The 27,790-nt window shown below is 46.6% G+C and overlaps 1 protein-coding gene across 1 annotated transcript; it reads left to right on the top strand.

The window, feature by feature from the left end:
- Positions 1-487: 487 nt before the first annotated feature.
- On the top strand, positions 488-27,256 carry Arf3 (ADP ribosylation factor 3). Its single transcript, XM_038343749.2, has 5 exons — positions 488-677; positions 22,470-22,710; positions 23,712-23,822; positions 24,008-24,132; positions 24,578-27,256. Exons 2-5 carry the CDS (start codon positions 22,563-22,565, stop codon positions 24,737-24,739), a joined length of 546 nt encoding a protein of 181 aa, XP_038199677.1. The 5' UTR covers positions 488-677; positions 22,470-22,562; the 3' UTR covers positions 24,740-27,256.
- Positions 27,257-27,790: the final 534 nt, after the last annotated feature.

The following is a 27,790-nucleotide window of genomic DNA, read 5'->3' as shown; positions in this document are numbered from 1 at the left end:
TCTTAAATACATCAATTTCTCTCCTCCTCCTTTACGAGAAAGGATCTCTTGATTCAGACCTCAGAGAAACTATCCTTAGGAATTAGTTGAGCGGCGCAGCAGGTGGGGTGCGTGTGGTTTACTAGAAATAAAGACTGGAGTTAAGGGAAGGTTACAGCAAAGATTTTTGCTATCCATACTTCACTGTTGGCTCTGCGGAAGAAACCCCAGAGACTCCCTTGCCCAAGTCCAGTCTCCAGTGCAGCCAGAATGTGGCCCTGGAGCTTAGGAGCCTCACCTCAGTCCCCACAGCCTCATCTCCACACTCTGCCTCCGGATCTTCCAGCCCCCACACAGGCCCCCGCCTAGACTCAACTTCAGCACCCGACCGCTTTTGCTGCAGCTGCTACCATGGTGATGGGCCTCGCGAGAACTGCCGCTCGCTACTGCGCACTTCTCGCGCGATCGTGGAGGTGGGAAGTATCCCGGGCTGGGGGTGGGGTTCGCCGCACATCTCCTGTCGCCGTCGCGGCTTCCGGTGCTAGGTGGAGGGAAGGAAGGAGGGAGCCGGGGAGCGGGCCAGCGGACCAGCGTCGCCGCGGTCGGCTCGGGGAGAGGGAGGCAGCGGCCTGAGAGACAGGCGGAACCTGCGGGGGCGGAGGTGGCGGTGGCAGCCGCGGCGCCGGGAGCTGGAACAGGTTTGGAGCTGGAGAGGGAAGGCGGGTCCGGGCAGGGAAGAGGCTGGTTCAGGGTGGGAGCCGAGGAGTCCGAGGGCCCCTGCCGTGGTCCTGCCAGCACTGCCTGGCGAGGTGCGGTGGACACTTCTCGCAGAGCTGGGGGCGGGGGCTTCCCAGCCCCACTCCTGCCCCCGCAGCTGAAGGACGCCGAGCCGGGGTGGGGGCGGGGGTCGCACGCAGATTTGTCCTTCGCCTCGCCCGAGGGGCGACCTGGGCTGCAGAGGTGGAGCTTTCGAGGGTTGGGGTTCAGGGGGAGCAAGCTGGCCAGTGGGAGGTGATGCGGGGGCGGTGTGGCTGTTTGGATCTTTTCCTTCTGTTTAAGGGCTATGAGGAATGCTGCCTTTTCTCCCTCCTCTCCTCCCGGCCTGAGCTTTAGGGGGACCAAAGAAAAGCCTTGTTGTGGTTATTCTCCCTCACCCTTCGTGAGGCATAAGGACTGGGGTTTAGCATCAGAGCCTACTGGTGGGGCACCGCTGTGCACTGTTCTCAGGGAGGTTGCTCTCTGCTTTGGGATGTTGGGAAGGGCAGGTTGGGAAGAGGGCAGCAGGTGGGGAGAGGGTGGAGAGGAGGCTGGAGAAGGGGGAGGGGGGATCCGAGCTAGCTTGCAGGAGAGAGGTGGGGCCTTCCACCCCCAGGCGTAGCGGGGGCGGTCTCACTGGAGGAGGGAGCATCTTGTCACTGGCCCTGAGTTTGTAGCTTCCAATCCGCTTTCTTTCTCTAGGAAGTACCAGGATTCCCGGAACAGAAAATGAAAGCATTGCTCACACCAATCCTTTGAAGGAAGGGGGAGGTGGGGAGGTAAAGTTCCCTATTAAAACCGGCCACTTGATTAGTTAAGTGGTAACTCTCTTTTGGAGAGACTTGTTCCTTTTTTGGGTCCTATTACTGCTGGTCTCTGGGTTAGAGGGAATGTGGTGGAGGAGTGTGTGGCTAGGAGTGAGAAGAAAATAGTGAGGTCATTAGGATGAGGAGAAAGGTAATGTAAAACCTGTCTCCGCTGCCGTTGGGTTGGGTCACCCTTGGTCTGTGGCATGAAAGTTTTATTGGGAGGAGATCTGCTGCAGGAGTCTGATTGCTTGACTCGTTGCAACAGGATAGAATCTAGTCTCCGCATACCTCCATCTCTGTCCCCAGTCAGGTAGCTGGAGACTGGCTTTGCTGCCATTTTGTCTTCAGCCTGTTTTGGGGTAGTCTCCCCCTGTCTGGACAGGCAGGCCAGATCATTAGTCTTCTGCGTATGGGCCCTGAGTTTGAATAGATGGTTAAAGCTAATTTTAAGAAAGGCTCAATCGGTTTAGGTCCATCTTTGCACGGTGTGAATCGTTGACCTTGGAGGCATCTGGAAAAGGAAGGCTCCTGTGTGTCGCCTATTCAGTCTCCTGCCGTCTTGCCAGTTTTCCTTTGCTGCTTCCCCCTCCTCCCCCACTTTTGAGACAGGTTTCTCTGGGTAGTCACCTTGCTGGCCTCAGACTCACAGCTGCCTGCCTCTGTCTCAGGAATGCTGAGGTTACAGTGTGAACCCCCCACATCAAACTCTTACTTCCTTTTTTGAGATGTGCACATAAGCTAGGAGTGTATAGACATCAGCAAGGTTTCTAGCTATAGTTGAAGGAAAAGGGAAGGAAGGGCCAGGTGTGGTGATGGAGACCTGTAATCTTGGCACTAGGAAAATGCAGCGGGAGGATGGAGGTGTCCGTCAGTCTGGGTTACATAGCAAGACTATGATCAGCAAAACAAAACGTGATTTATTTGGAGATAGTCTTGTCGGGTCTTAAGGGTGACACTGTAGTGTGTTCATCACTCCTTTACAGTATTTATGATGAGAGAAAATGGTTAAATGATTAGAAGGAGGAACTTCTTTAAAAGCAGGTTTGTTAAAGCCGAGGTAACTGAGAAAAAGTGACTCTGCTTCCTCCTATAACTTTGGAAATAGATACCAAGATGCCTGAGAGTCAGAATGTACCATTGTGGTGAGAGGTGTTTTTAGAGACAGAATGATGCAGTAGTTAAAGGTGGTCTCTAGGATTACACAGTGGGGGTGGGTTCATCTCTTCCCCAGCTGTTTTATTGTATGCAGTTGGTAAAATTGCTTTTTCTCAGTTTCATCTCCTTGCGTGTAAAGAGGTAATGGTTGTGGTGAGGATTAGATGAGATCAGAGTACTGAGTGTTGTGTGAGACCCGCACCAACACGTGTTACTGCTATTAATAACCCGCCACAGTGATAGCGATGACATGAACACTCAGGGCTGCCTTAAATGAGAGAAGTTCACAAAAGAGCAGCTTGGTGCCTGTGAGGAGGGACAGTTGTGTCTTACAAGTGGCTACATACGGTTTTTCATTATCAGCTTGTAGAGGGACAGTTGTTACAGTGACTATACAGTATCTTACAAGTGGCGACATTCTGTTTTTCAGTATCAACTTGTAGAGGCAGTTTTTGCTGCTTAAGCAGGAGGTGAGGCTGGATCAGGATGGGGCCCAGAACAGTCATCATGATTGTATCATGTCTATAGGTGATTGATTGTTGGAAAAGTCACTCACTGTAGGCTTGGTGAGGTGTGAGGTGGTTCAGTGAGTTCAACTCTTGCTGTTAAGGTTGAAGACTTGAGTTTGATTCCCAGCTCCTACCTAGCCCACATGGTGGAAGGAGAGAACTGATTCTTTTTTTTTTTTTTTTTTTTTTTTTGTTTGGTTTTTCGAGACAGGGTTTCTCTGTAACTTTGGAGCCTGTCCTGGAACGCACTCTGTAGACCAGGCTGGCCTTGAACTCACAGAGGTCTGCCCACCTCTGCTGGGATTAAAGGCATGCACCACCACTGCCCGGCAGAGAACTGATTTTTTTTAAAAATACATTTTTTAATTGATATTTATTGAGCTCTACATTTTTCTCTGCTCCCCTCCTTGCCTCTCCCCTCCCCTCTTCAATCCTTCCCCAAGGTTCCCATGCTCCCAATTTACTCAGGAGATTTTGTCTTTTTTCTACTTTCTACTTCCCATGAAGATTAGATCTATGTAAGTCTCTCTTAGTGTCCGCATTGTTGTCTAAGTTCTCTGGGATTGTGGTTTGTAGGCTGGCTTTCTTTGCTTTATGTTTAAAGACCACCTATAAGTGAGTACATGTGATAATTGTCTTTCTGTGTCTGGGTTACCTCTCTCAAAGTGATGTTTTCTAGCCTCATCCATTTTCCTGCAAAATTCAAGCTGTTGTTACTTTTTTCTGCTACGTAGTACTCCATTGTGGAAATGTACCACATTTTTTTATCCATTCTTCGATCAAGGGGCAGTTAGGTTGTTTCCAGGTTCTGGCTATGACAAACAAAGCTGCTATGAACATAGTTGAGCACATGTCCTTGTGGCACGATTGAGCATCCTTTGGATATATACCTAAAAGTGGTATTATTGGGTCTTGAGGAAGGTTGTTTCCTAATTTTCTGAGAAATCACTACACTGACATCCAAAGGGGTTGTACCAGCTTGCATTCCCACCAGCAATGCAGAAGTGTTCTCTTTTCCCCTCAACCTCTCCAGCATAAGTTGTCATCAGTGTTTTTGATTTTGGCCATTCTTACAGGTGTAAGATGGAATCTCAGAGTTGTTTTGATTTGCATTTCTGTGATGACTAAGGGTGTTGAACGTTTCCTTAAATGTCTTTGAGCCATTTTAGATTCCTCTGTTGAGCTGAGAAATGATTCTTACAGCTACTTTCTGGCCTCCAGACAAAAATGATGTACAAAAAAAATTAAAAAAAAAAGAAAAAAAGTCACTCGTCACTCTATAGCTGGGCGTGATAAATAAGGCATAGATGTAATCCCAGCACTTGGGAGGCAAAGGTAGGTGGATCTCTGGGCATTTGAGGCCAGCTTGGTCTGCAGAGTGCGTTTCAGGACACCCAGGGATGTTACACAGAGAAACCTTGTCAGACAGGCAGTGGTGGCACATGCCTTTAATCCCAGCACTCGGGAGGGCAGAGGCGGGAGGCAGAGGCAGGAGGATCTCTGTGAGTTCAAGCCCAGCCTGGTTTATAGAGCTAGTTCCAGGACAGCTAGGGCTGTTACATAGAGAAACAAACAAACAAAAGGGGGAAAATGGGTGGCCCCAGAGGAGTTGGCCCAGTGATTAGAACTGGCTTGTTGCTCGTTTGGAGGACTGGGTTCTGTACCCAGCACCCACATCAGGAACTCACAGCACCTTTAGCCTCAGTTCCAGGAGACCCAACAATCTCTTCTGGCCCCCTGGGCACTGCACACACACACACAGTTTCATTAAAAAAAAAAAGGGTGAGCTGGGTGGTGGTGATGCACACCTTTAGTCCCAGTACTCAGGAGGCAGAGGCTGGTAGATCTCTGAGTTCATAGGCCAGCCTGGTCTACAAGAGCTAGTGCTAGGACAGGCTCCAAAGGTTTCTTAAAAAGCCAAATAAATAAAAAAAAATAACATATTTTTTTTTAAAAGAAAAAGAAAAGAAAAGGATGGGGCCTAAGAGATGGCTTATCAGTTAAGAGCGCTCGCTCTCATAGAAGGATCCAGGTTTGGTTCCCAGCACCTGTATCTCTTTAACTTCAGTTCCAGGGTGCCTGATGTCTTCTGCCTCTGTTGGCATCAGGTGGGCACATGGTTCTTGTATGTTCATTCAAAACATGAATACACATGAAATAAAATGAATAAATCTTTTAATAAATTACAGATTTAGCTCAGTTGATTGAGTCTTCCTTGACACACATGAGCCTCATGTTCTGGCTCTGGGCTGGGTATAGTGCCCCACACCTTTGAGAGGTCAGCAGGAGGATCAGAAGTTAAAGATTGGGCTGGAAAGATGGCCTAGTGGTTAAGAGTATAGGCTCTTCTTCCGGAGGACCTGGGTTTTCTGTCCAGCATCCACATGACAGCTCAAAACCATCTGACTCCAGTCCTAGGCCATCTGATACCCTCTGGCTTCTGCAGGCACCCAGCACAGCTGGCACACAGACATACGTGCAAGCATACAATAAATAAAATATATATTTTTTTAACAACTTCAGGGTCATTCTCAGCTACACATTACATTTGAGGCCAGCCTGAAATAAATGAAATGAGACCCTGTTTAACAAAACAAAAAAATCTGACTGGGAAGTAATGGCACATGCCTTTAATCCCAGCACTTGGGAGGTAGAGGCTGGTGGGTCTTAGTTCAAGACCAGCCTGGTCTACAAAGTGAGTGAGTTTCAGGACAACCAGGACTGTTGGACAAAGAAACCTGTCTCAAAAAAACAAAACCAAGGGCTGGAGAGATGACTCAGAGGTTAAGAGCACTGGCTGCTCTTCCAGGAGTTCTGAGTTCAGTTCCCAGCAACCACATAATAGCTCACAACCATCTGTAATGAGATCTGGTGCCCTCTTCTGGCCTGCAGGCAGAGCATTGTGTATATAATAAATAAATAGATCTTCAAAACAAAACCAAAAAAATCTGAACAGTGAAGGTCACTCACTTGGAAGTGATTGAACGTCCTGGTTGAATTTACAGATTTAAATATTTAGTTTTCTGGTAATTTAGGATCCTTGTTGACTTTTTTTTCTTTTAAATTTTATGTGCACATTTGTCTGTGTTAGGGTGTCAGAGCCCCTGGAACTGGAGTTACAGACAGTTGTGAGCTGCCATGTGGGTGCTGGGAATTGAACCCAGGTTCTCTGGAAGAGCAGCCAGTGCTTCCAACCACCTAGCCATCTCTCCAACACTTAGTTTTATTCTTTTAAGAGTGCCCACCTCTGAGTATCTGTTTCCCAGTGCATTCTGTTAAGGTCCAGATTATTATGTAGTTCTCTGTCAGCACCATTGGGAGGGCTGTGGTGAAATGGAGTAGAGAACTGACGAAGCACTTCTATAATAGAAGGAATTGGAGTGAAGGCTTCCCTGGGCATGGTGACACACCGTTAGTCCCAGCACCCTGCAGGCAGAGGCACATGGACCTCTGAGCTTAAGGCCAGTCTGAGTTATACAATGAGGCCCTACTTATTTTTATTATTAATTTTTATTTTATATGCATTGGTGTTTTGGAACTAGAGTTGCAGAAAGTTGGGAGTTGCCGCGTGGGAGCCGGGAATTAAATCTGAAACTTCCAGAAGAGCAGCCACTGAGCCATTTCTTTGTCATTGAGACCCTGTCTTTAAAAAAACCAAACTGGGGGGCTGGAGAGATGGCTCAGAGGTTAAGAGCACTGGCTGCTCTTCCAGAGGTCCTGAGTTCAATTCCCAGCAACCACATGGTGGCTCACCACCATCTGTAATGAGATCTGGTCTCTTCTGGTGTGTGTGTGTGTATATATATATATATATATATATTATATATATATAATATATATATTATAGATTATATAAAAGAAATATATAATATAAGAAATATATATATATATATATATATATATATAAAAGAAACCAAACTATCAAAATGAAGGCTTCAGGGACCAGTGAGACAGACAGCAGTCTTATCCCTGTGGTTCTCAACCCATTGGGATATGAACGACCCTTTCACAGGGATACCTACGACCACCAGAAAACACAGATATTTACACTGTGATTCATAGCAGTAGCAAAATTACAGTTTTGATGTATTATCGAAAATAAGGTTGAGGGTCCTCACAACACTTTATTCAAGAGGTACAGCGTTAGGAAAATGAGAACCACTGATTTAGCAGGTGAGGGCACCTGAAGCCTAGCCTGAAGGCCTGTGTTTGAGTCCTGGACCCATCTGGTGGAAAGAACCAGTGTTCAGAAGTTGTCTTTAACCTTCACATGTGTGACATGGCATGCACCTGCCCACGTATGCCATATGTACACCAAGTGACAGTGTACTACTTTTTGTTAGGACTAGGGAGATGGTTCAGCAGTTCCTTCCTGGGACCCACATTGGGTATTTTCTAACCTTCAACTCCAGCTCCGTTTGACCCAAGGTTTAGTCTCTTCTTTCACCTACATCCACCTGCATGCACGTTTAACTTCCTACTCCCCAGCCACTGGTGGCCCTGCACGCCTTTAATCCCAACACTCAGGAGACCTCTAGAAACAGACTGATCTACAGAGTTCCAGGACAGCCAGGGTTACACAGAAAAACCCTGTCTTTAAAAAAAAAAATCTTTGAATTTTTAAAAATTAATTTATTATTATCTTTTAATGGTGTTTTGCCTGTGTATTTGTCAGTCTGTGTGAAGGTGTTGGATCCTGGAGTTACAGACAGTTGTGAGCTTGCTGAGAATTACACCAGGGTCCTCTGGAAGAGCAGTCTGTGCTCTGACCACTTAGCCATCTCTCCAGCCCCTTCTTTGAATATTTCTTTCTTTCCTTTTTGGTTTTTAGAGTCAGGGTTTCTCAGTTGTGAATGTTTACATTTAAAATGAATTTAGGATGCAACAGAGCTTTTGTTTGATGTTGAAAAATTTGGGTGTGTGAGATGGGGCCTTATGTAGCCTAGGCTAGCCTCATAAGCTAACCAAGTGGTTGAAGATGTCTTTGAACTGATGGTCCTTCTGCCCCCACTGTTGTAGTCTTGGGATAGTGGGTATGTGTAACCACCCCTAGTATTCAGTGATTGTGATTGAGCCCTTGACCTTGTGCACACCAGGCAAGCACTCCACCAACTGTGATATGTTCTGTTCCTGTAATTTGTTTTTGTTTAAATGAAGCATTCAGATTTCACCCTAAGTAGAAGTCTAATACATAAAATGTTTTATTGAGAAAAGTGGGCGGTATGGTAATGGGGTGAGTGGGGATATGTCCAGAACCTTTGTATATGTGGTTTCTCTTCACAGGCAGCCTTTTTTTGCTTTGTTTTGTTTTTCAAGACGGGGTTTCTCTGTAGCTTTGGAGCCTGTCCTGGAGCTTGCTCTGTAAACCAGGCTGACCTCGAACTCACAGAGATCCACCTGTCTCTTGACTCCCGAGTGCTGGGATTAAAGGTGTGCGCCACCACTGCCGGGCCCCTAGGCAGCTTTTTAAAGTTAAGTAGGACCTTTTCTTTTTTCCTTGGCTTTTTTTTTTTGTTTTGTTTTTAAACATTTATGTTTTATTCATATGAGTGTTTCGCTTGCACGTCTGTATGTGCACTGTGTGTATGATGCCTGGTGCCTGTGGTCAAGCGAAGGTGTCAGCATCCTTTGGAACTGGACTTATGGATGCTTCTGAGGCACCATGTGGATGCTGGGAGCCAAACCTGCGTCCTCTGCAAGAGCAATAGGTGCTCTTAACTGCTGACCCAACTCTCCAATTCCCTCTTTTTTAAATTTTGTGTGTGTGAATGGGTGTGCTTCCCAATCCGTGTGTGTGCGCGCGTGCGTGCGCGTGCACACTCATGTAAGTCAAATAACTTGTCTTTTGTCTCCTTCCTCCATGTGGATCTCAGGTATTGAACTCAGGTTTTCAGATTTGGTAGTAAGTGCTTTTGCCTGATGAACCATGTATCCACACCCTTTTTAGAGAAGGTTTTCTGCAATCCAGACTGCTCTAAATTTGCTAGGCGGACCACAGTGGCCTGATTCTGCCTCCTGTGTGCTATGATTACAGGTAGATACCATGCCTGGAGTCTGGGCAGCCTCTTGGTCTCTTCCAAGGAGCACTAGGGATCTGAGAACATGGAAACCACATCTCAGTTTGTCACATTCAGGAGGAGGACTGGGGGCCACAAGTGGATTACTTTCTGTCCTGACACTACAAATGTTTTGTCATCCATAGTGGGACCATTTCAGAAAGTATGTCAGTCACTAGCTCTAGGTTAGCCCTAGTGCTTTGTGCTAGGTAGGACAGGAAGCCTGTGGCATAGCCCCTGCTGATAGGGTTCCTAGTGCAGGAATTCCTAGCCATTTTTCCTGTTACAGCATGCACAGATGATACTAGAGTAGCACCTAGAAACCTGAGCTGATGGGAGGCACTGGAAGTCCTGCCTAGGCACCCATTGGCCTTGTGATTGGTGTCTCCAGCTGACCTTGAATGCATCAGAGGCACTTTGCAAAGCTTTATCTCTGCAAAGTGAAACAGGCAAGTGTGAATAAACCACATTTTTCTGTTTCTTTAGGCTCTTTTAAAAAGATCCATTGTAGTTTGTCAGTGTTGACAGCGTGCATGTCTGTGTCCCACCTACCTGTAGTGCATGGAGAGAGAAGAAGGCGTCTGATTTGGTACTGGAGCTAACACGTGATTGTGAGCCTCCATATGGGTGCAGGGGATTGGACCTATGTCCTCTGGAAGATCAGCCAATGCTCTCAACCACTGAGCCATCATCCCCTTAGGTGCTGCTGTAACTGGCCTTGTCCAGATTCTGGCTTGTTTGCCCTGTTCACTGTGAACTCCATCTTGTCCTGTATTGGGGCCAGATTGACTTTATTAAGGTGTTGCACTAACTGCAAAGTTACTGTTACCTTTCAGTGATTTTTTTTTTTTTTTGTAATGAGGAAAGCATAGTGTTTTGGCTCTCCACGGCTGGAGATAGGAGCAGTCATAGGGTACCTGGACTTGGGCAGTTGTAAACTGTACAGATTGTAAGAAATAAAGCAAGGGACTGATGAAATGGCTTAGCATTGAGAACACTTAACTGCTCTTCTAGAGGATTCAGATTTGGTTCCCAACATCCCCATGACAACTCAACCATCTGTACCAAGGAATCCTACTCCTGTCCTTGTACCTGGTACCTGGTTTCTTGCAGGTACCAGGCATGCTCATGGTGCACAGACGTACAGGCAAAGCAGCATACACATAAAATAAGGCAAGTGCCGCCATAACCAGCTGTTTAAAATGTTTTTTTTAATAATACCCCTCCCCCCCCCCAAAAAAAAAACCGTAGGGGGGCAGGCTGAAAGTTTGGACAGGACAATGCCCCAGAATGTTGGGGAATATAGATGAGTGCTTTTCATCTGGTCTTATTTTATCTGATGAGATCATGGTTTTGGGGTCTGCCTGTTTCTGACTCCTGAGTGTTAGGATCACATTTGGACCTTGACCATACATACTTACATACTGAGTCTTCACTTATTTACTGGTTGAATTTTGGGAAAAGCTTCCCCAGAAGTATGAGCCTCTATCAGACAAGGTGGTTGGGGTCCATTCTAGTTTGTTGTGGCCTCTGTTAGATTTTGTTTTACTGGAGGATTCTGTTTTATCTTTTTTCCAACTCTGGCCTGAACACAAGCACAACCATTATCACAGGGCACAGTTTGAGATCAGGATGTTTTGACTTACACCAGGGTCGTTATTGATAGTCCCATACAATAGGTACTTTTATTTACCTAAAGTCTTAATTCTCTAGGTTTTAACCTCTTTTGGGGCAGGGTTATTAATGCTGGGTCTCAAACCTAGGACTTTATGTATCCTTTTTATATATGTATGTTTTTTTCGAGACGGTTTCTCTGTAGCTGTGTCCTGGAATTAGCTCTTTCTCATAGGATCAGGCTGGCCTTGAACACACAGAGATCCACCTGCCTGCCTCTGCCTCCCAAGTGCTGGGATTAAAGGTGTACACCACCACCACCTGACTATGTATCCTTTTTAAAAAGTTTACTATTGGGGGCTGGAGAGATGGCTCAGAGGTTAAGAGCATTGCCTGCTCTTCCAAAGGTCCTGAGTTCAATTCCCAGCAACCACATGGTGGCTCGCAACCATCTGTAATGAGGTCTGGTGCACTTTTCTGGCCAGCAGGCATACACACAGACAGAATATTGTATACATAATAGATAAATATTTAAAAAATAAATAAAAAGTTTACTATTGCTGGGCGGTGGGGCGGTGATTATGCACACCTTTAATCCCAGCACTCAGGAGGCAGAGGCAGGTGGATCTCTGAGTTTGAGGCCAGCCTAGTCTACAGAACAAGTTCCAAGATAGGATCCAAAGCTACAGAGAAACTCTGTTTTGTAAAACAAAAAAAGTTTTACTTTTACTTATGTGTCTGTGTGTGGGTCTTTGTGAGTATAGAGCGCATGTGTGAAGATGTCCAAAAAGCCTGGAAGATGCTGGAGCAGGTGTTGCAGGTAGGTGTGAGCTAATTGACATGGGTGCTGGGAGCTGTCTCAGCCGTCTCTTGAGCCCTTCATGTATGCTAGATCTCCCATTAACCTGCACTCCAGCTCTCCCCTGTTGGTATGGACCTTCCTCATTGTGCCCGATGTCTGGTTACTTTATTTATCCTACTGATGTGTCTGCTTGTCCTTCCTGACTGCTGGTTCTGCCTATTACAAGTCTGTATGTGTGCTTGTTTTTATAAATGAAGCAGAGTTGAGATCTAATAAAGATTTTAATGTAGGGTTAAGCACAAGGGTTGAGGCACTCAGTAGAAAGTAAGACATGGGTCATTATGGGGCTTGGGCTTCTTGTGTTTCATTTTTTGAGACAGGATCTTTCTCACACTGTAGCCCAGGCCGGTTTCAGCTTATAGTGGTGTTACCACACCCAACTAGAATTTCTTCTTTGAGAGGGAGGGAGGGTCTCATGTATCCTATGTCGATGAAAGTAGCAATAAAAATGATTAAAATAAGCCAGATATAAAAGGCAGCTACTCCACGAGGTAGAGTAGTAAAGTTATACATACAGAAAGTATTTCATCTTACGCTGCTGGTTTATCATGAAGGAAACTCAAGGCAGGAGCTGATACAGAAATTGAGGAGGATGCTTACAAGCTTGCTGCCAGGGCTTGCTCAGCCTGCCTGCACAGCCCAAGACCAGCTGCCCAGAGGTGGCGCTGCCCACAGTGCTCTAGGACCTCTCACACCGTCATTCCTACAGCGGCCTGCAGACTTGTCTGCAGTCTGATGGCGGCATTTCCTCCCTTGAGTTTCCTCTTCAGAGATGAAGATAGCTTGTGTCAGCTGACAGACTCACCAGGCTTGACAGCCTGAGTCTGAGCCATGGGACCCACGTGGAAAGAACTACTTGTTAGAAATTGTCCTCTGGCCTCCCTGTGCTCCACAGTGTACACACACACACCCCAAAGGACCGCCATTGTGTGGTGGCATGGAGAGAAGAGGCTTCTTCCTACAGTGCTGGAGTTGGAAGCCAGGGCCTCGTGCATACAACATGCAAGTGCTGCATCTCCAGCCTGTGAGCAGGGCTTTGTTTTGTTTTTGTTTTTGTTTGGGTTTTTCTTCAAGACAGGGTTTCTCTATTTAGCCCTGGCTGTCCTGGAACTCAATTTGTAGAGTAGGCTGACCTTGAACTCACAGAGATCCACCTGCTTCTGCCTCCTTAGTGCTGGGATTAAAGGTGCCCGGCCGTGAACAGGGATACTTGTTTAACAAGTACCATTTCACTGGGAAAGTTGAGAAAGCTCTGGAGGTAGATAATGGTGACAGTTGCACAGCTGTGTCAGTGTACTTAAAGCCATTGAACTTGGGAACAAAATGGGAAGTTTTAGTTGTAATTTTTAAAAGAAGTATAAGGTTAGAACCCATTTGTTCCTTATTTTAATAGTTTATTTAAATTTATTTTGTATGAATTGGTATAGGTGTCAGATCCCTGGAACTGGAGTTACAGACAGTTGTAAACTGCCTTGTGCTTGGTGGGAATTGAATCCAGGTCCTCTGGAAGAGCTTTGAGTGTTTTTAACTACGGAGCTATCTCTTCAGCCCCTGTTTCTTAAAAAAAAAAAGTTTATTTACATTCCAGTTGCAGTTTCCCTCCCTCCTCTCTCCTCCTCTCCTCCCAGTCCCCTCCTCTCAACTTTTATATGTTTCATCCATTGGCTAGTCATTAAAGGGCCTATTCTTCCACTTTTCTGCTCTATCTCGTTTGTTTTTATTATTCTTATTTGGGTGGATGGCTGTTGTGAGTTGTTAGGTAGTGTCTTCTTGTAGCCTTGACTGGCCTCTACATTGTTGAGATAGTGTCTCCCTCCCTGTAGCCTATGCTGGCCTGTACACTGTGATCCTTTATGTGTCTTAGCCTCTCAACAACTAGAGCTCTTAATGTGTGTTCTTTAAGATTATTTTTATGTGTATAAGTGTTGGAACTGCATGTTGTATGTGCAAGATCTGTGCCTGGTACCCATGAAGATCAGAATGAGGTATCTCATCCCTTGGAACTACAGACAGATGAGAGCCACTATGTGAATTCTGGGAACTGAACTTGGGTCCTCTGCAAAGGCCACAAGTTTTCTTTAACAGTTGAGTCTGACCATTAAGAGTTTGGATTGTGTTTTACTTGAAACAGGGTCTCACTATATAGCCTGGCTCTTAACCTTTCAGCTGTGATCTAGCCTCCAAGTTAACCTTTTGAATTTTAAAAATTACATTTATTTTTCAGGAGGTGGTGGTACACTCAGGAGGCTGAGGCAGGTAGTTCTCTGAGTTCAGTGAAGTTTCAAGACAGCTAGAGCTACACAGAGAAACCCTGTCTTGAGCCCCACACAGAGAAACCCTGTCTTGAGCTCCCCCCCCCCCAAATTGTATTTATCTGTGTATGTGGTAGAAGGCAAATGTCATGGTAGACATGTCAAGGTCAGAGGATAATCACAAGGAACCTGGGGGCTAAACCCAGGTTGTCATATTTAGTGGCAAGTGTGTTGACCTGCTGGGACATCTCTCTCTCTCCTCCCCATTCCTTTCTGCATGGGAGTGTGACATATGCACGTGCGTGCGTGCGTGCGTGTGTAGGCTGAAGGACAACTGTGGGTACTCTTAAGAATGACTTGCGTCTTTTTTGAAATAGAGTCTCTTGGCCTGGAGTTGACCAGTTAGGCTTGGCTGGCTGAGCAGGTGAATCAAGAGTCTTCCTTGTCTCTGCCTTCCCAGCCTTGGGGTTGCAAGTGTGTGCCACCATAGCTGGCCATTTCACGTGGGTTCTGGGGCTCCAACTGGGGTCCTGTGCATTCAAAGCAAGTGCTTCAGTGACTGAGCCATTCCTTAACATGGAATTTATTAGTTTTCTCTTGGAGACAGTCTCTAGTTCAGGCTATCCTTAAACTCTTGGCAGTTCTCCTGCCCCAGCCTCTGGAGTGCTGAGATTACAGGTGTGAGCTGCCATCCCTGTCTTTTGTGTATCAGCTGAAGGCTGGGCAAGAGAACACTCATTTTTTTTTTTTTTTTAATGTATACAATGTTCTGTCTATGTGTATGCCTGTAGGCCAGAAGAGGGCAGCAGACCTCATTACAGATGGTTGTGAGCTACCATGTGGTTGCTGGGAATTGAACTCAGGACCTTTGGAAGAGCAGGCAATGCTCTTAACCTCTGAGCCATCTCTCCAGCCCTCATGTTCTTTTTAAAGATTGAAGACAGCATTCTTAGATGCTCCCAGGAACTTCCCCCACATCTTACCGAGGTCATTCTCCATTCCTTAGCGCTGAGGAAGAGCCATCTTTGCTGAAATACTTTTCATATTCTGTGTCTCCACAGTTTTACACAGAGTGGGTTTTGACGGGAAGAAAGGGGAAGAGTGGCTCTGGAAGAGGCAGCCATCTTGGTTCCTTTATGCTTCAGGTGCTGTTTGTGTAGGTGGTTTCCAAGGTCCCAGACCACTCCTGTCTGCTGAACTTCATACTTTTGCACTTCAAAAGGGCCGGAGAGATGGCTTAGTGGTCAGAGCACAAAGGGCTCTTGCAGAGGACCAGCACTTCTGTCAGACGACTGCAGTGTCTTAGCTTGTAGCTCCAGCCTAATAGCCACCACACCTCACTCACATGCACGTCCTCACACCCATAGACGTGTAATCGGGCTGGAGAGGTGGCTCAGCCGGTAAGAGCACTGGCTGCTCTTTGAGAGGTCCTGAGTTCAATTTCCAGCAACCATATGGTGACTCACAACCATCTGTACTGGGATCTGAAGCTCTCTCTGTCCTGCATGCAGACAGAGCACTCATACCTAAAAAATACATAAATAAAATTTAAAAATGTATAATTAAATTTTTAAAGAAATCTGTATTAAATTTTAAAGCAAACATCTTTATCCTCACTAGACCTATTCCTCTGTTTTTTTCTGCCTAAAGAATTGCCACTGAGTTCCCAAGTCATGTTTGGCTTTTCCACTCTTCCTGCTTACATTTAATCAGTCAGTGAACCTGTGAGTTTACATTTTTTTTGAGACAGGATCTCTATGTGGCCTTAACTATCTTGGAACTTGCTATGTAGAGCAGTCTGACTTTAAACTCATAGAGATCCTCCTGCCTCTGGCTCCCAAGTACTGGGATTAAAGGTGTGCGCCATTAGTGCTCAGTGAATTCTGTCATAATGATGTTTCAAGTCCATCTCATCTTCTGTTGCTACCTCTTGTTACCAAGAACCTAGTTGTATTTATTTTTTATGGATATGCATATTTTGCCTGCATCTTTGTAAGTGTACCGTGTGTGTGTGCCTCTGAAAGCCAGAAGAGGCCATCGGATCCCCTGGAACTGGAGCTAGGACAGTTGTGAGCTACTGCGTGGGTGCTGGGAACCCTAACTACTTCTAACCCTGGTTAAGAATTTTGATTTCTCTGGCTGGAGAGATGGCTCAGAGGTTAAGAGCACCGGCTGCTCTTCCAAAGGTCCTGAGTTCAGTTCCCAGCAACCACATGGTGGCTCACAACCATCTGTAATGAGATCTGACGCCCTCTTCTGGCCTGCAGGCGTATATGCAGACAGAATATTGTATACATAATAAATAAATCTTTTAAAAAAAGAGTTTTGACTTCTCATTTGTATTATTGTACTTGTCACTTGTTTTTTTTTGTTTTGTTTTGTTTTTTGTTTTTTGTTTTTCGAGACACGGTTTCTCTGTAGCTTTGGAGCCTGTCCTGGAACTAGCTCTTGTAGACCAGGCTGGCCTCGAACTCAGAGATCCGCCTGCCTCTGCCTCCTGAGTGCTGGGATTAAAGGTGTGCGCCACCACCGCCCGGCCTTGTCACTTGTTTTTTGCTTTCAGTTTTGCCCTTTTTTAAATTTACTTGTGAATCTGCTATTAGAATGGTCTTTCTAAAGTATTTGACCATGCTACCCTGCCTGTACTATAGCTTTTAAGGTCCTTCAGGATCTGTCCCCGCCTCATCTCTCCACTACCATCCCTGTCACTTCCATTTGTTCAATAAAGTATGTGATCTGTGACTCAGATCTTTGTCTTTGCACATAGTTTCCTCATATCCATACCTGGTGGCTGCTGCTTCTCTTCCCTTAGAGAGTTGTGCAGGTGTGACCTGAGATTTGTGTCTGGGAATTACCCCTTACCACTTTGTCTTTTTCATGGGCTGACATGTACTTGCTGTGTAGCCAAGGATGAACTTAAATTTCTAGTATTTCTGTCTCCATCCTTAGAGTGCCAGGACTGTAGTTGTGTGCGATTACATCCTTGGTTTGCAGTCCTGGAACTGAATGAATTCTTTCTGCAGGGTAGGCAAGCTCTCCACACCTGACCATCCTTAGTCCCCTCATCCCTGTTCTGCGGACTTTTTGATGAATCACTGATAACAGACAAAAGAAGTGAATTCTTGACTTTGAAAATCTTACATATTACTAGGATACCAATTGGATCTTGCATTCTAACTTAGTGTTCTTAAGACAAAACTTACAGTTTACAGATGTCTTCAGGCATGGTGGTACATACTTTAACCCCAGCACTTGAGAGGCAGAGACAGGAGGATTTATGCGAGTTCAAGGCCAGACAATTCTATATGTAGAGACCCTGTCTCAAAATCAAAAAGATATACTTAAAAATACATTACAGCTTCACAGACCAACTATTCTGGAGACTAATGCAGGCTTACCATGCCCTAAACTATTGCTCTTTTGGTTATCAGTGTTTCAGATAGCATTTCTATTAGCGATACCTCAATTTGAAAATTACCTGGGAACATAAGTTGGTCTTACCTTGCCTGGCAGCAGAGGGTTTGAAAAGTTCTTCTGCCTTCCTTTGGACCCATCTGAAGCCTGCCCCCTCTGATAGGATACATGCTTGGTCCAGCATTGGACTCAAATGGGAGGAGTGTATGTGGCCGACTGGGCTGTGACGATCACAGAATGCCCTTAACGGTCGAGACATGTTTTCTGCAGAATACATAAGCCAAGGTGGCTGTATAGCCAGCTCTAGCAGCAGCTGTCTTTGCTGGGAGTGGAGGAGTAGGAATAGATGCCCTCAGGTGAGCATGTTCTCAAATGAGCCTTCAGTCAGGCCGTGTGCTTGATTGAACTCCTGGAGGCTCCACTTTGTGCCAGACCACAGTTTTGGGCCTCTTGTTATTTTTGCCCCCAATTAACAAAATTTTCTGAATTTAAACTAGGATATTAAGATACTTTGTTAAGAGGTATTGTCACTATCCATTATTTATCCTGAGTCTCTCGTTCTGCTTTCAACAGTCCATGGGGCCCTGGCCATTGTGCCCTGTCCACATGGCACCGTCTGTGTGAAAGGGAGTAACTTGGGCAAATAGGGGACAGTTCAGGCCTTGCCCATCCCTCCCTCTCTTCTCTCTTCCTCCTCTTCACTTCTTTCCCCCTCCTCTTGAGACACAATCTCATACTCTGGGCTAGCCTCCAACTCATCTCATAGCTGAGGATGACCTTGAGCCGATAATCTCCCAGGACTCTTGGGATTGCAGGCATGCTCTTCCATGAATGGTTTTATGAAGTACTAGGGATCAAACTGAAGGTTTCAAACGTACATGCTGGGAAAATGCTCTTCCAGCTGAGATCCATGGCCAGTTTACTTGCGGTTTTCCTAGGGAATTGTATGGGATTAGAGAGATGCCTTGGCCCTTAAAAAGGCTAAGGTTTACAACCAAAGAGATAGTAATTGTTTGTATGGCCAGGGATTTGTGTTCTTGGCACACTGCTAAAAGCTGCTGTCACTGTCCTGGTGACACATACTATTTCCTAGTGCCTAAGCAGAGAGGGGTAGAGAAAGTCAAAGAAGCCATGTCTCCTTTGGAATGCTAAACCAGGCTCCCAATTACATTAAAGGGAGTCATAAATCCTGATTGCTCTGGGAAGGTGCTTAGTAGCTGTCAAATATTTAATTAGATCTTCATCAACTTCATTTACATATTAATGGAAAGGAGTAATTTCACCAGTTTTGCTCTAGTCTTAGATTTTTCGAGACAGGGTTTCCCTGTTTAACAGTCCTAGCTCTTGTAGACCAGGCTGGCCTCGAACTCAGAGATCTACCTCCCTCTGCCTCCTGAGTGCTGGGATTAAAGGCGTGCATCACCAGGGCCTGGCCTTTTGGTTTGTTTTTTTCAAGACAGGGTTTGTATTGGTAGCCGTGGAACTCACCCTGTAGACCAGGCTAGCCTCAGACTCAGAGGTGTGCTTGCACTAGAAATAAAAATGTGCACAGACTGGAGAGGTGGTCTATAAGAGCACAAGTTGCTCTTGCAGAGGACTAGGGTTTGGTTCTCTTTAAGTCACATGGTGACTTAAAACCATCAGTAACTCCAGTTCCAGAGGATCTGGCTTACCAGGCATGCACGTGGTACACATCCATGCATGCAGGCAAAGCCCGGTAGAACTCCAGTAGCTCAGACTGGCATCAAACTTGATAGGTAGCTGTGGGTGACCTTGAACTTCTGATCCTTTTGCCTCAGCCTTTTTAAAAATGTGTGTTGTTGTTTTGCATGCATGCATGTATGTATGTGTGAAAAGTGTCAGATCTTAGTGTGGGTGCTGGGAATTGAACCCCAGTTTTCTAGAATAGTCATTTCCTGCCACTTACCTCTGAGTCTGTTAGGACCACAAGTGTATACCACCATTCCAAGCTTGACAGCTCATTTGATTAACTAACAGTATATAGATACCAATCCTACTGGACGGAAGAAATGATACAGGGATATCTCTAGTTGAGGCTCAGTCATTATGTATAACGGAGCATTCATAGTGATCTAGACAAGGGAGTGAAGACAGGCTCAAGTAAATAAAGGATATAGGTCGTGCAGCGGGGATTACATTTTAATTAGGGAGACAGTTATGTGCCAGTTTATAAGAAAGCAAGCTTCACACGGTAATACACACTGCATGAGAAACTCACGACTTTCGGGGACCTTACAAGAGCATACTATGGCATAGACGCAGGTGTCACAGCTGCTCTTACCCCAGCTGTCCTGCATCAGCCTTACAGTGCTCAAACTAGAGGCACATGTCTCCATGGTCAGCTCTGAGTGGTAACTAGCATGCCAGTTGAGCAGAGAAGCAGAACAAAGGGTTATTACAGGTTCTGAGCAAGGTACTGTCTGCTGATTTTCCCTTCCAGCTATGATTCTCACTGTCATTTAATCAGTGCTAGTCTGGTCATGAAGGACAGTGGGAAATGTATGACATAAGTTTAAGATTTCAACCAGAGCCTAATAACAAACCTTCAACAAATATCACCTTGATCCCAGACTTGGAGCTTTTCTTTGTCATGGTACCAGAAGTCCATCTGCCTGCCGTTGCCACGGTTGTCATGGCCTGGTCTTAGCAGCTGGACAGTGTCCCTGTCATCCCCTGCCCCTTCCTGCTCTCACCTAGGAATGCACAAAAAGCCCTAGACCTGACTGGATGAGTTGGCGCAAGAAGGGTGGCAAGGCTGGCTATGGTCATCATGGCTGAGGTTGAGCCATGTCTGGGGATGTCTGAAGATGAAGCCCTCTGTTGCATTCATTGTTTCTTTTTTATTTTTGGACAATCTAGTTCTTTAGTCTCCAGGGCTGCGATTTAACTTCTATGCACTGGTCTGGAATTTGCTACAGATGAGTAGGGAAAACAAAACAACAAAATAAGCCTGCAGAAGTTTTCAGGCTTGCATGCTTTACCTTGTGAGAAGGGTTCTTTGCCTTCCACCGTTCACACTGGGTTTATATGCACTCTGTCTTGACCTGTTCCTTTGCCTTCTGAGTTTGGGGTGTGTGTCCCTGGTTTCCAGACTCTAGAGAATGCCAGCAGCTGGCTATGGTGATTGCTGAATGAGCTGCCGCTGATACATGCCTTCTGAGACACAGAGAACCGTCTGGTATGGGTGGCTCTGAACCCCCAATTCAAATTGTTTCAGAGTTGTGTTTATAAATGGTAGGGCACACCTATAATCCTAGCATTTGGGAGTTAGAGACAAGGGGATCAGAAGTTCATCTTAGGGAACTAAGACCCTAACGCATACATGTTAAGGTGGCTGGAGAAATGATTCAGTGGTAAAGATACTTGTTCTTGCAGAAGACTTTGGGTTCGTTTAGTTCTCAGCACTCATAGCAGCTCACAACTGATCATTTCTTTTTAGAGATTCTTTACATGTTTTATGTATGTGAATGCTCTGTGTGCATGCATGTATGCCTGCAGGCCAGAAGATGGGCATTGGATCCCATTATAGATGGTTGTGAAGCCACCATGTGGTTCTTGGGAATTGAACTCAGGTCCTCTGGAAGAGCAGCCAGTGCTTTTAACCATTGAGCCATCTGTCTAGCTCCCATCACAACTGTTCATAACTCCAGTGAAATCTGATGCCTTTTGTGGGCACAAGGATGCACATGGTGCAGACATATATGCAAGCAAATACTCATGCCTAAAGTAAAATAAATATAAAAATAATAAAACATTTTTAAAAAGTGTGTGTTTGTTTGAGGGTTGGTTTAAGAGGTGGTCTTGCTGTTGAACTGGCTTGGAACTTAAGGTTCTTCTGATTCCACTTCCTGATTGAGGAGATTATAGGTGTGAGCTAGCATGTGTCTCAGGAGCACGTTTCTGTGGCGGTCCTGTGACTGGAAAGGGGATGAATGCATAGGTACATGAGTTCTGTCGATAGCAGTAGCTGGAATGGGCGTGTTGGTGTCTTACATCTTTAACCGTGGTTCTTCTGCTCTCCTTGTCCTTAGCAGGTGTGTGTTAGGTGTCTGCTGTATACTATGTGTGAACGTTCAGTTTGCTGAGCTGGAGGTGAGATTGGCAGAGACCTTAGGAGTTAATTTAATGTTGAATTGCACCAGGCATTGTTCTACGTTTTAGGAACACAAGGCTGCAAGGGTTTTTGGGTTTACTAAAAGGGAGCTTGAAGCAACCAAAGGTTTTGAACAGAAGAACCACATGACCTTAATTGGCTTCTGAGATCACTCTGGCTATTTTGTGGAGAACAGGCTTAGGGGTTAGGGAAGATGCAGGAATGAGATGTCACCTCATTGCAGGTGACCTTGTGGCACAGCTCTCCTTGGTGGGCTGCAGAGAGGTGCAAAGCTTCCCCACATTTCCAGCTCAGTATGCAGTTGTGCGGACAGGGCACATTGCAGCAGCTCAGAGTAGAAAAGATAGGTTCTTCCATTGCAGTCGTGCTTGCTGATTTCCTTCCTCGTCTACGTTAGCGTGGAAGGAAATCGAATTACAGTTACAGGCAGGGAAGGAACCGCTCTTGACCAGAGCAGAGCGTAAGTAAACCTTGGGAGCCTAGCAAGCCTAAGCCTCGGCAGGAGTCACAGAGAGCCACTCCTCATTCCACTCTCTTCTGCCCTCTTGAAGTCTGGGTAAGGTTGGTGGAGCGGCACAAACGGGTTTGTGGTGCTTTGGGGTGTAACAGAGAACATCAGAACTGAAATTACTTTAGAAATCACCAGGTAGAACGGTCTCTATTTTTAGGTTCAAATCTGCAAAGATGAAGTAAGCACTTCCCTAGAGTCCCTGCAGTAGGTTACTGATGTAGCAAGGGTCCTGCGTGTCTCCTGCTTTGTCTCTGCTCTCAGAGGTTCTGTCTGTGTGTGAGTTGCCTTGGTATTCATAGTCCCTACCTGGTGCTCGGCCAGCAGTGAATGAACTCCAGCTGTGACTTTGGCACTATCTGTGAATCTCAAGTCCTTAGAAGCAAATGATGGTAAGGCATTTCTATTTCCTTTGTCTAGGATCAAGCTCTCCATACCGAGAACCAGGCTAAAACCAGACCACCACTGTCCCTCCCTGGGTCCCACTGACCTCAGAAAGCAGCTACTGTAATCATGGGTAATATCTTTGGAAACCTTCTGAAGAGCCTAATTGGGAAGAAGGAGATGCGCATCCTAATGGTGGGCCTGGATGCTGCCGGGAAGACCACCATCCTGTACAAGCTAAAACTGGGAGAAATTGTCACCACCATTCCGACCATTGGTAAGGGCAAGCTTGTCTGTGGGCTGAGGGAAGGCTGGAGGCCTGCTCATGGATCTCCTACCTGGCCTGTTCTCCCCAGGCAAGTCCACACATCTCATGGGCTTCAGAGAGAGTCTGTTTAACTTACTGGCAGGTGCTGGAGCTGCCGTTTGCCCACCTGCCCTGGCCCTCCCTGATGCGGGAACTTCCGCAGCCTGGCACTCAACAGTTGCCCTTAGGCATTAGAGTTGGTTTGTTCTCTGTGATGTTTGGAAAGCAGGTGAAGGGCTTTGATGTTCCTGCCAGAGGCCTGGAATTGCTTTGGTTTAGATCTTCAGTGGCGATCTTGGTTAAGACCTGCCTGCTCAGAGGAGAACATTTGCTACAAACATGGGACTGTGGTCATCATCCTGAGCTTGGGGCTCCAGCACTGTATCTCATGTCTCATTCTTTTCTCCACCTCTCAGCCCCACAGCTTAGCTTAGAAACATTTTAGTGATAAAGGGACAGAATAGAGTCGTGAAGGTTTACTCATATTGCCCAGGCAGCTGTGTCCCTTCTCAGCAGACATCATTGTTTTTGATTTCTTAGATTTTCCTTCATGTGTGTGTGTGAGTGTGTGTGTGTATAACATATATACTTATTTCTATGTGTGTGTGATGTATGTATGTATGTGCACCATATACATGCATGCCTAGTGTCCATGGTACATAAAAGAGGGAATCAGATTCCCTGGAACTGGAGTTTTCAATGGTTGTGAGCTACTCTGGGTACTAGGAATTGAACCTTAGCCTTCTGCAAGAACAAGTGCTTTTAACCACTGAACCATCTTCTAGTTCCTTTAGATTTTCTTTTAGGCTCCCCAGGTCAAGGATTACCGGGTCCTAGGACCCCTTAAGCTTTCTTTTGTTGGTGTCTTGAAAAAGCTGAGAAAAAAGAAATGGAAGGAAACTCACTGGGTGGTCACTGTTTGTAAGTCTGGGGCTGGAGGCCAGTGGCCATTGACATTTTCTCCCCCAAAGGGTTTAATGTGGAGACAGTGGAATACAAGAACATCAGCTTCACAGTGTGGGACGTGGGAGGCCAGGACAAGATTCGGCCTCTCTGGAGACACTACTTCCAGAACACCCAAGGTATGGCAGACAAACTTCCTGGGGTTGGCATTGCTTTGCTGGGTTTGTGCGGTGTTGTGGGTGGCCAGCCCTTGCCCTGACGCAGCTCCTGGAGTGGAGAAAGGGGAGCGTGTTTGGTGGGTGTGGTGATGGGGAAGGAGGCATCTGTTACCTCTGTGTGTTCCGTGCTCTCTCTGCTTCTGTAGGCTTGATATTTGTGGTTGACAGCAATGATCGGGAACGAGTAAATGAGGCCCGAGAGGAGCTGATGAGGATGCTGGCGGAGGATGAGCTCCGGGATGCTGTGCTCCTTGTGTTTGCAAACAAACAGGTGAGATATCTCCCTTTTCCTAATTTGGGAGAGAGCAACCTGATTATAGAAATTGTGGAGTCTTGAGGTTCATTATACAGAAAGGCCCGTGACTACTGATGTCAATTTGGTAATGTGGGAAATACAAGCAGTTGACTTCTTCATGCCCCTTCCCTTGTCCATCAACCCAGTTGTATTTAGCAGCATGTAATGTGGTAGATAAGTCCCCTGAGGATTTTTATCTTCCCTGCCGTGCACTGTAGTGGACTTAACTTTTGGCCTCCTAAATCACATGTTTATAACCCTCCTCATGGAATAGCTGTCTACTTCACTGGGTCTGGAGTAGTTCCTTCAGCTCTTGAGATGAAGGAGAAGGTGGCCACTTATGTGCCTTTGTTAAATGGGTTCTCTAGAAAACTTTGCAAGATTCTAGGGTGTCTTTGTGTGTGTCTCCCTTGCATCGCAGGATTTGCCGAATGCTATGAATGCTGCTGAAATCACAGACAAGCTGGGGCTGCATTCTCTGCGTCACCGCAATTGGTACATCCAGGCCACCTGTGCTACCAGCGGGGACGGGCTCTATGAAGGATTGGACTGGCTGGCCAATCAGCTCAAAAACAAGAAGTGAGAGCCAGGCAGCCCACCTGACTACCCCACCCACTCCTATCTCCCCCTTCCTTCCTTTTGAAAGTGTGGCCAAGGTCCTGGGTATCATGTCTACATGCCCAGCAAGAGCCTTGCCTCCTGTGCCTCCCTTCCTCCTTCCCTGTCCACTGACATGGTCGGTCCCCAACTGCTGTCCTGATGATGAATCATTCCAATTTACTGGATTTAAAACAAATGAGGCTGTTATGGTTTCATGGGGTGGTCTCCCTGTTGGGTTTCAGGAGGAAGAGTGGGTATTCTCTGTGTTTGCTGTTTGGCACTGGTTGCTGTGCTCTTGGCCTCTGAGCCCCTTCCCTGTCTCCCTGGCCACTCTCTTCCCTGTCTTCCTTTCCTTCTCCCCCCTCTCCTGTTCTACATGGAAATTGCACGGGCCTCTCTGTGTGTGCGTGCATGTGTGCGCCTGTATATACATGTATAGAGAGATATATATGTGGGGGTCGGGGGGAGGGAGTGGAGTGCAGCTCAGGGCTTGCAGCCAGGACACTGCCCAGTGGAGCCTGTCATCTGCCCCTTCTGTGTTGGTGAGATAAAGGGGAGATGTGGGTGGGTCCCATTGCTTTCCTCTCTGCAGGTGGTGTTCCTAGATGTTAGACAGATGGCGGACTCTGCAACCGTCTTCCTTATATTTTTTCTCCACCCTTGTGAGTACAGGAAATGGCATTTATCTCTAGATGACTGTTCCTAAGGAGATGCCATGCTACGCTGCCTCGTTGGTAGGGAGGAGAAAGGAACCCACTCACTTTGATCAGTGCAGAGTGTTCTATTGGTCCTCCTCCGTCACAGGAGCTCAGAGGGAGATGGGCTAGTGGGACCTGCATGTTGAGGGGTGGAGTGTAGTCTGTTTTCCATCTTGTTCTTATTACTAGGAAAAGGTAAGACATGGAGCAGTCCTGCTCCTGCTTCTTCCTCAGGCTTCTGGTCTTTGGGGCAGGGGCTCCATCTGTCCTTTGTCCGATTTTCTCACCTAGTCAGCTGACATGCTGAGGACTGACCAGGTGGGATAACAAGGGGCCTAGTAGGGGTGACATAGCAGACCTCAGTATTAACCCCTCTGCTCCAGTCTCTTTCTAGTGCAGGACCAGCTAGAAGATGAGTTTCTGCTCTTGGCAGGCCTCAGACTCTCCTTGCTGCCCTGTCCGCCTCCTTCCTGGCGGCTTTCCTCACTCAACCTTCACACACTTCCCTGAATAGGTTCGGGGAGTTGCAGTGGAGGAGACAGGACCCTGTGTGGCTGGTGCTGGGACAGAGATCTGCAGAGACCGCCCTCCTTCAGTCTGGTTGTTCAGATGCTGCTGCTGCAGGTCTTCTCTTGGGCACTCACTCCTGAGGCTCTCTAGTCATTGCAGTGAAGCTGTGGCTGCTCTGTGGGCTCCTGTGTGTGCTGGTTGCGCCCTGAGCTCCAAACCAGCCGCCCATAAGCTCTCTGCTAAGGTCAGGACCCTGGGCCTTCTCCAGGAGGGCAGTTGTGAGCACCCCTCCGGCCAGGTCTCCTGTTGGCTTTGTCTTCAGCAGGCAGATGGTTCCCCAGTTGACCCCAGCTGCACTGTGAGACGTTCCGGGGTGTCCCCTCAGTGCACTTAGTGCTGTTTCTAAACCCCAGATGCCACGTGGGTGTGTACTCTAGACCACGCGCGTGTGTGTTTGTGTGTGTGTGTGGTGTTTGATGTGTACATGGGGGGAGCTGGGGGTTCTGTTTCATTTTAAAGTGGGTTCGTTACTGTCATTCGACAGTACCCGCCACACTTTCTTGGCTGTTTCCTGATTTTTTTCCCCACCTCGGTTGCCACTCTGTGAACTCTGCTTTGCTTCACCGTTCATTCACCGTTGCTGCTGCCTGTTTGTTTTTCTTTTCCTTGTTTTTGTCTTCTTGATTTTCTACTCTTTGTGATTGGTGAGGACTTTGCCTCTTTCTCTGCCACGCCCTCTGACCTTCCCTGCTTAGATGCTAGTTCCAAGTAGGTTTTGTACATTGCAGGCTTTGGTCCACTCCTCCACCCCCTACCCTAGCATCTTGTTTTTCTCAGCTTCCTGGGACCAACCTGAGGCTGAGCAGGCTAAAGCAGCCTTGGATGTTGCCTTGGTGCTGCTCCAGATATGTCCAGCAGGGGGCAGTAACATCTTGTAATATCTCTGGCTCCAGGGGGAAGTAGAGGCTTTCTACATTCCTATTCACCTAACAGATCTTTGGGGATTGGGGGTTCCATTCCATTTCTGTAAACTCCCTCTCCTGCTTTTCTCAAGTTGGTTTAATTTTTGATCTTCGTTGTTCCAGCTTTCTTCCTGGGGATTCCCCTTCCCTCTACCTCCAGCGTCTGTGGTGTTACAGTGGTATCTACAGTTCGAAAGTGGGTTTTTCTTTTTCCTTTCTCTGGAATGTAGACTGTGTATGGTTAGCAACTCACCTTCTCTATCCTTGCTCAAAAATGTGGGATAATGCAATGGCTGTGACCCTGGTTGGAAATTAAACTTGTCTCATGCAGCTCTGGAGGAGCCCTTCATGCTGTGAAGCAGCCACGCGGCAGCGGGGACATCTGTTCTGTCCCCTTCCACACTGTTCTCTCTCTGCAGAGGTGGGAGGACGTGCTTCAGTGGGTGGAGAATAAGTCACGGAGGAACTTAGGTTTATTGGGAACACTGATTGTGAGTCCTTCTTCCCGTCACACCCAGAGGGAGATGCAGTGAGTCAGGCAGCAGAGCGTGAGCCGGACTGGTGGGCGCGTACTCCTGAGCGGGCTGTGTCACCACCTGTTGGTAGACCGCAGGGCAGCGTCTCTCAGCCAATATCTGATATCCTGCTTAAATATTTATGTCATGGTTCATAACAGTAGCAAAATTACAGTTATGAAGTAGCAACAAAAATAATTTTTATGGTTGGGGGGGTCACCACAACTTGAGGGACTGTATTAAAGGACCGTGGCTTTAGGAGGGGAGAGAAGCATTGCTTTAGAGACTAAAGTAATTGAAGGGCCCTGAACATGGAGGGCCCTTATTTCCTCTAAGTTACTCTTTCCAA

Source organism: Arvicola amphibius, chromosome 9 (genome assembly GCF_903992535.2).
Source record: "Arvicola amphibius chromosome 9, mArvAmp1.2, whole genome shotgun sequence".
NCBI lineage: Eukaryota > Metazoa > Chordata > Mammalia > Rodentia > Cricetidae > Arvicola > Arvicola amphibius.
The sequence above is the reverse complement of the archived record's forward strand: the minus strand, read 5'-3'. Positions and strand labels throughout refer to the sequence as shown.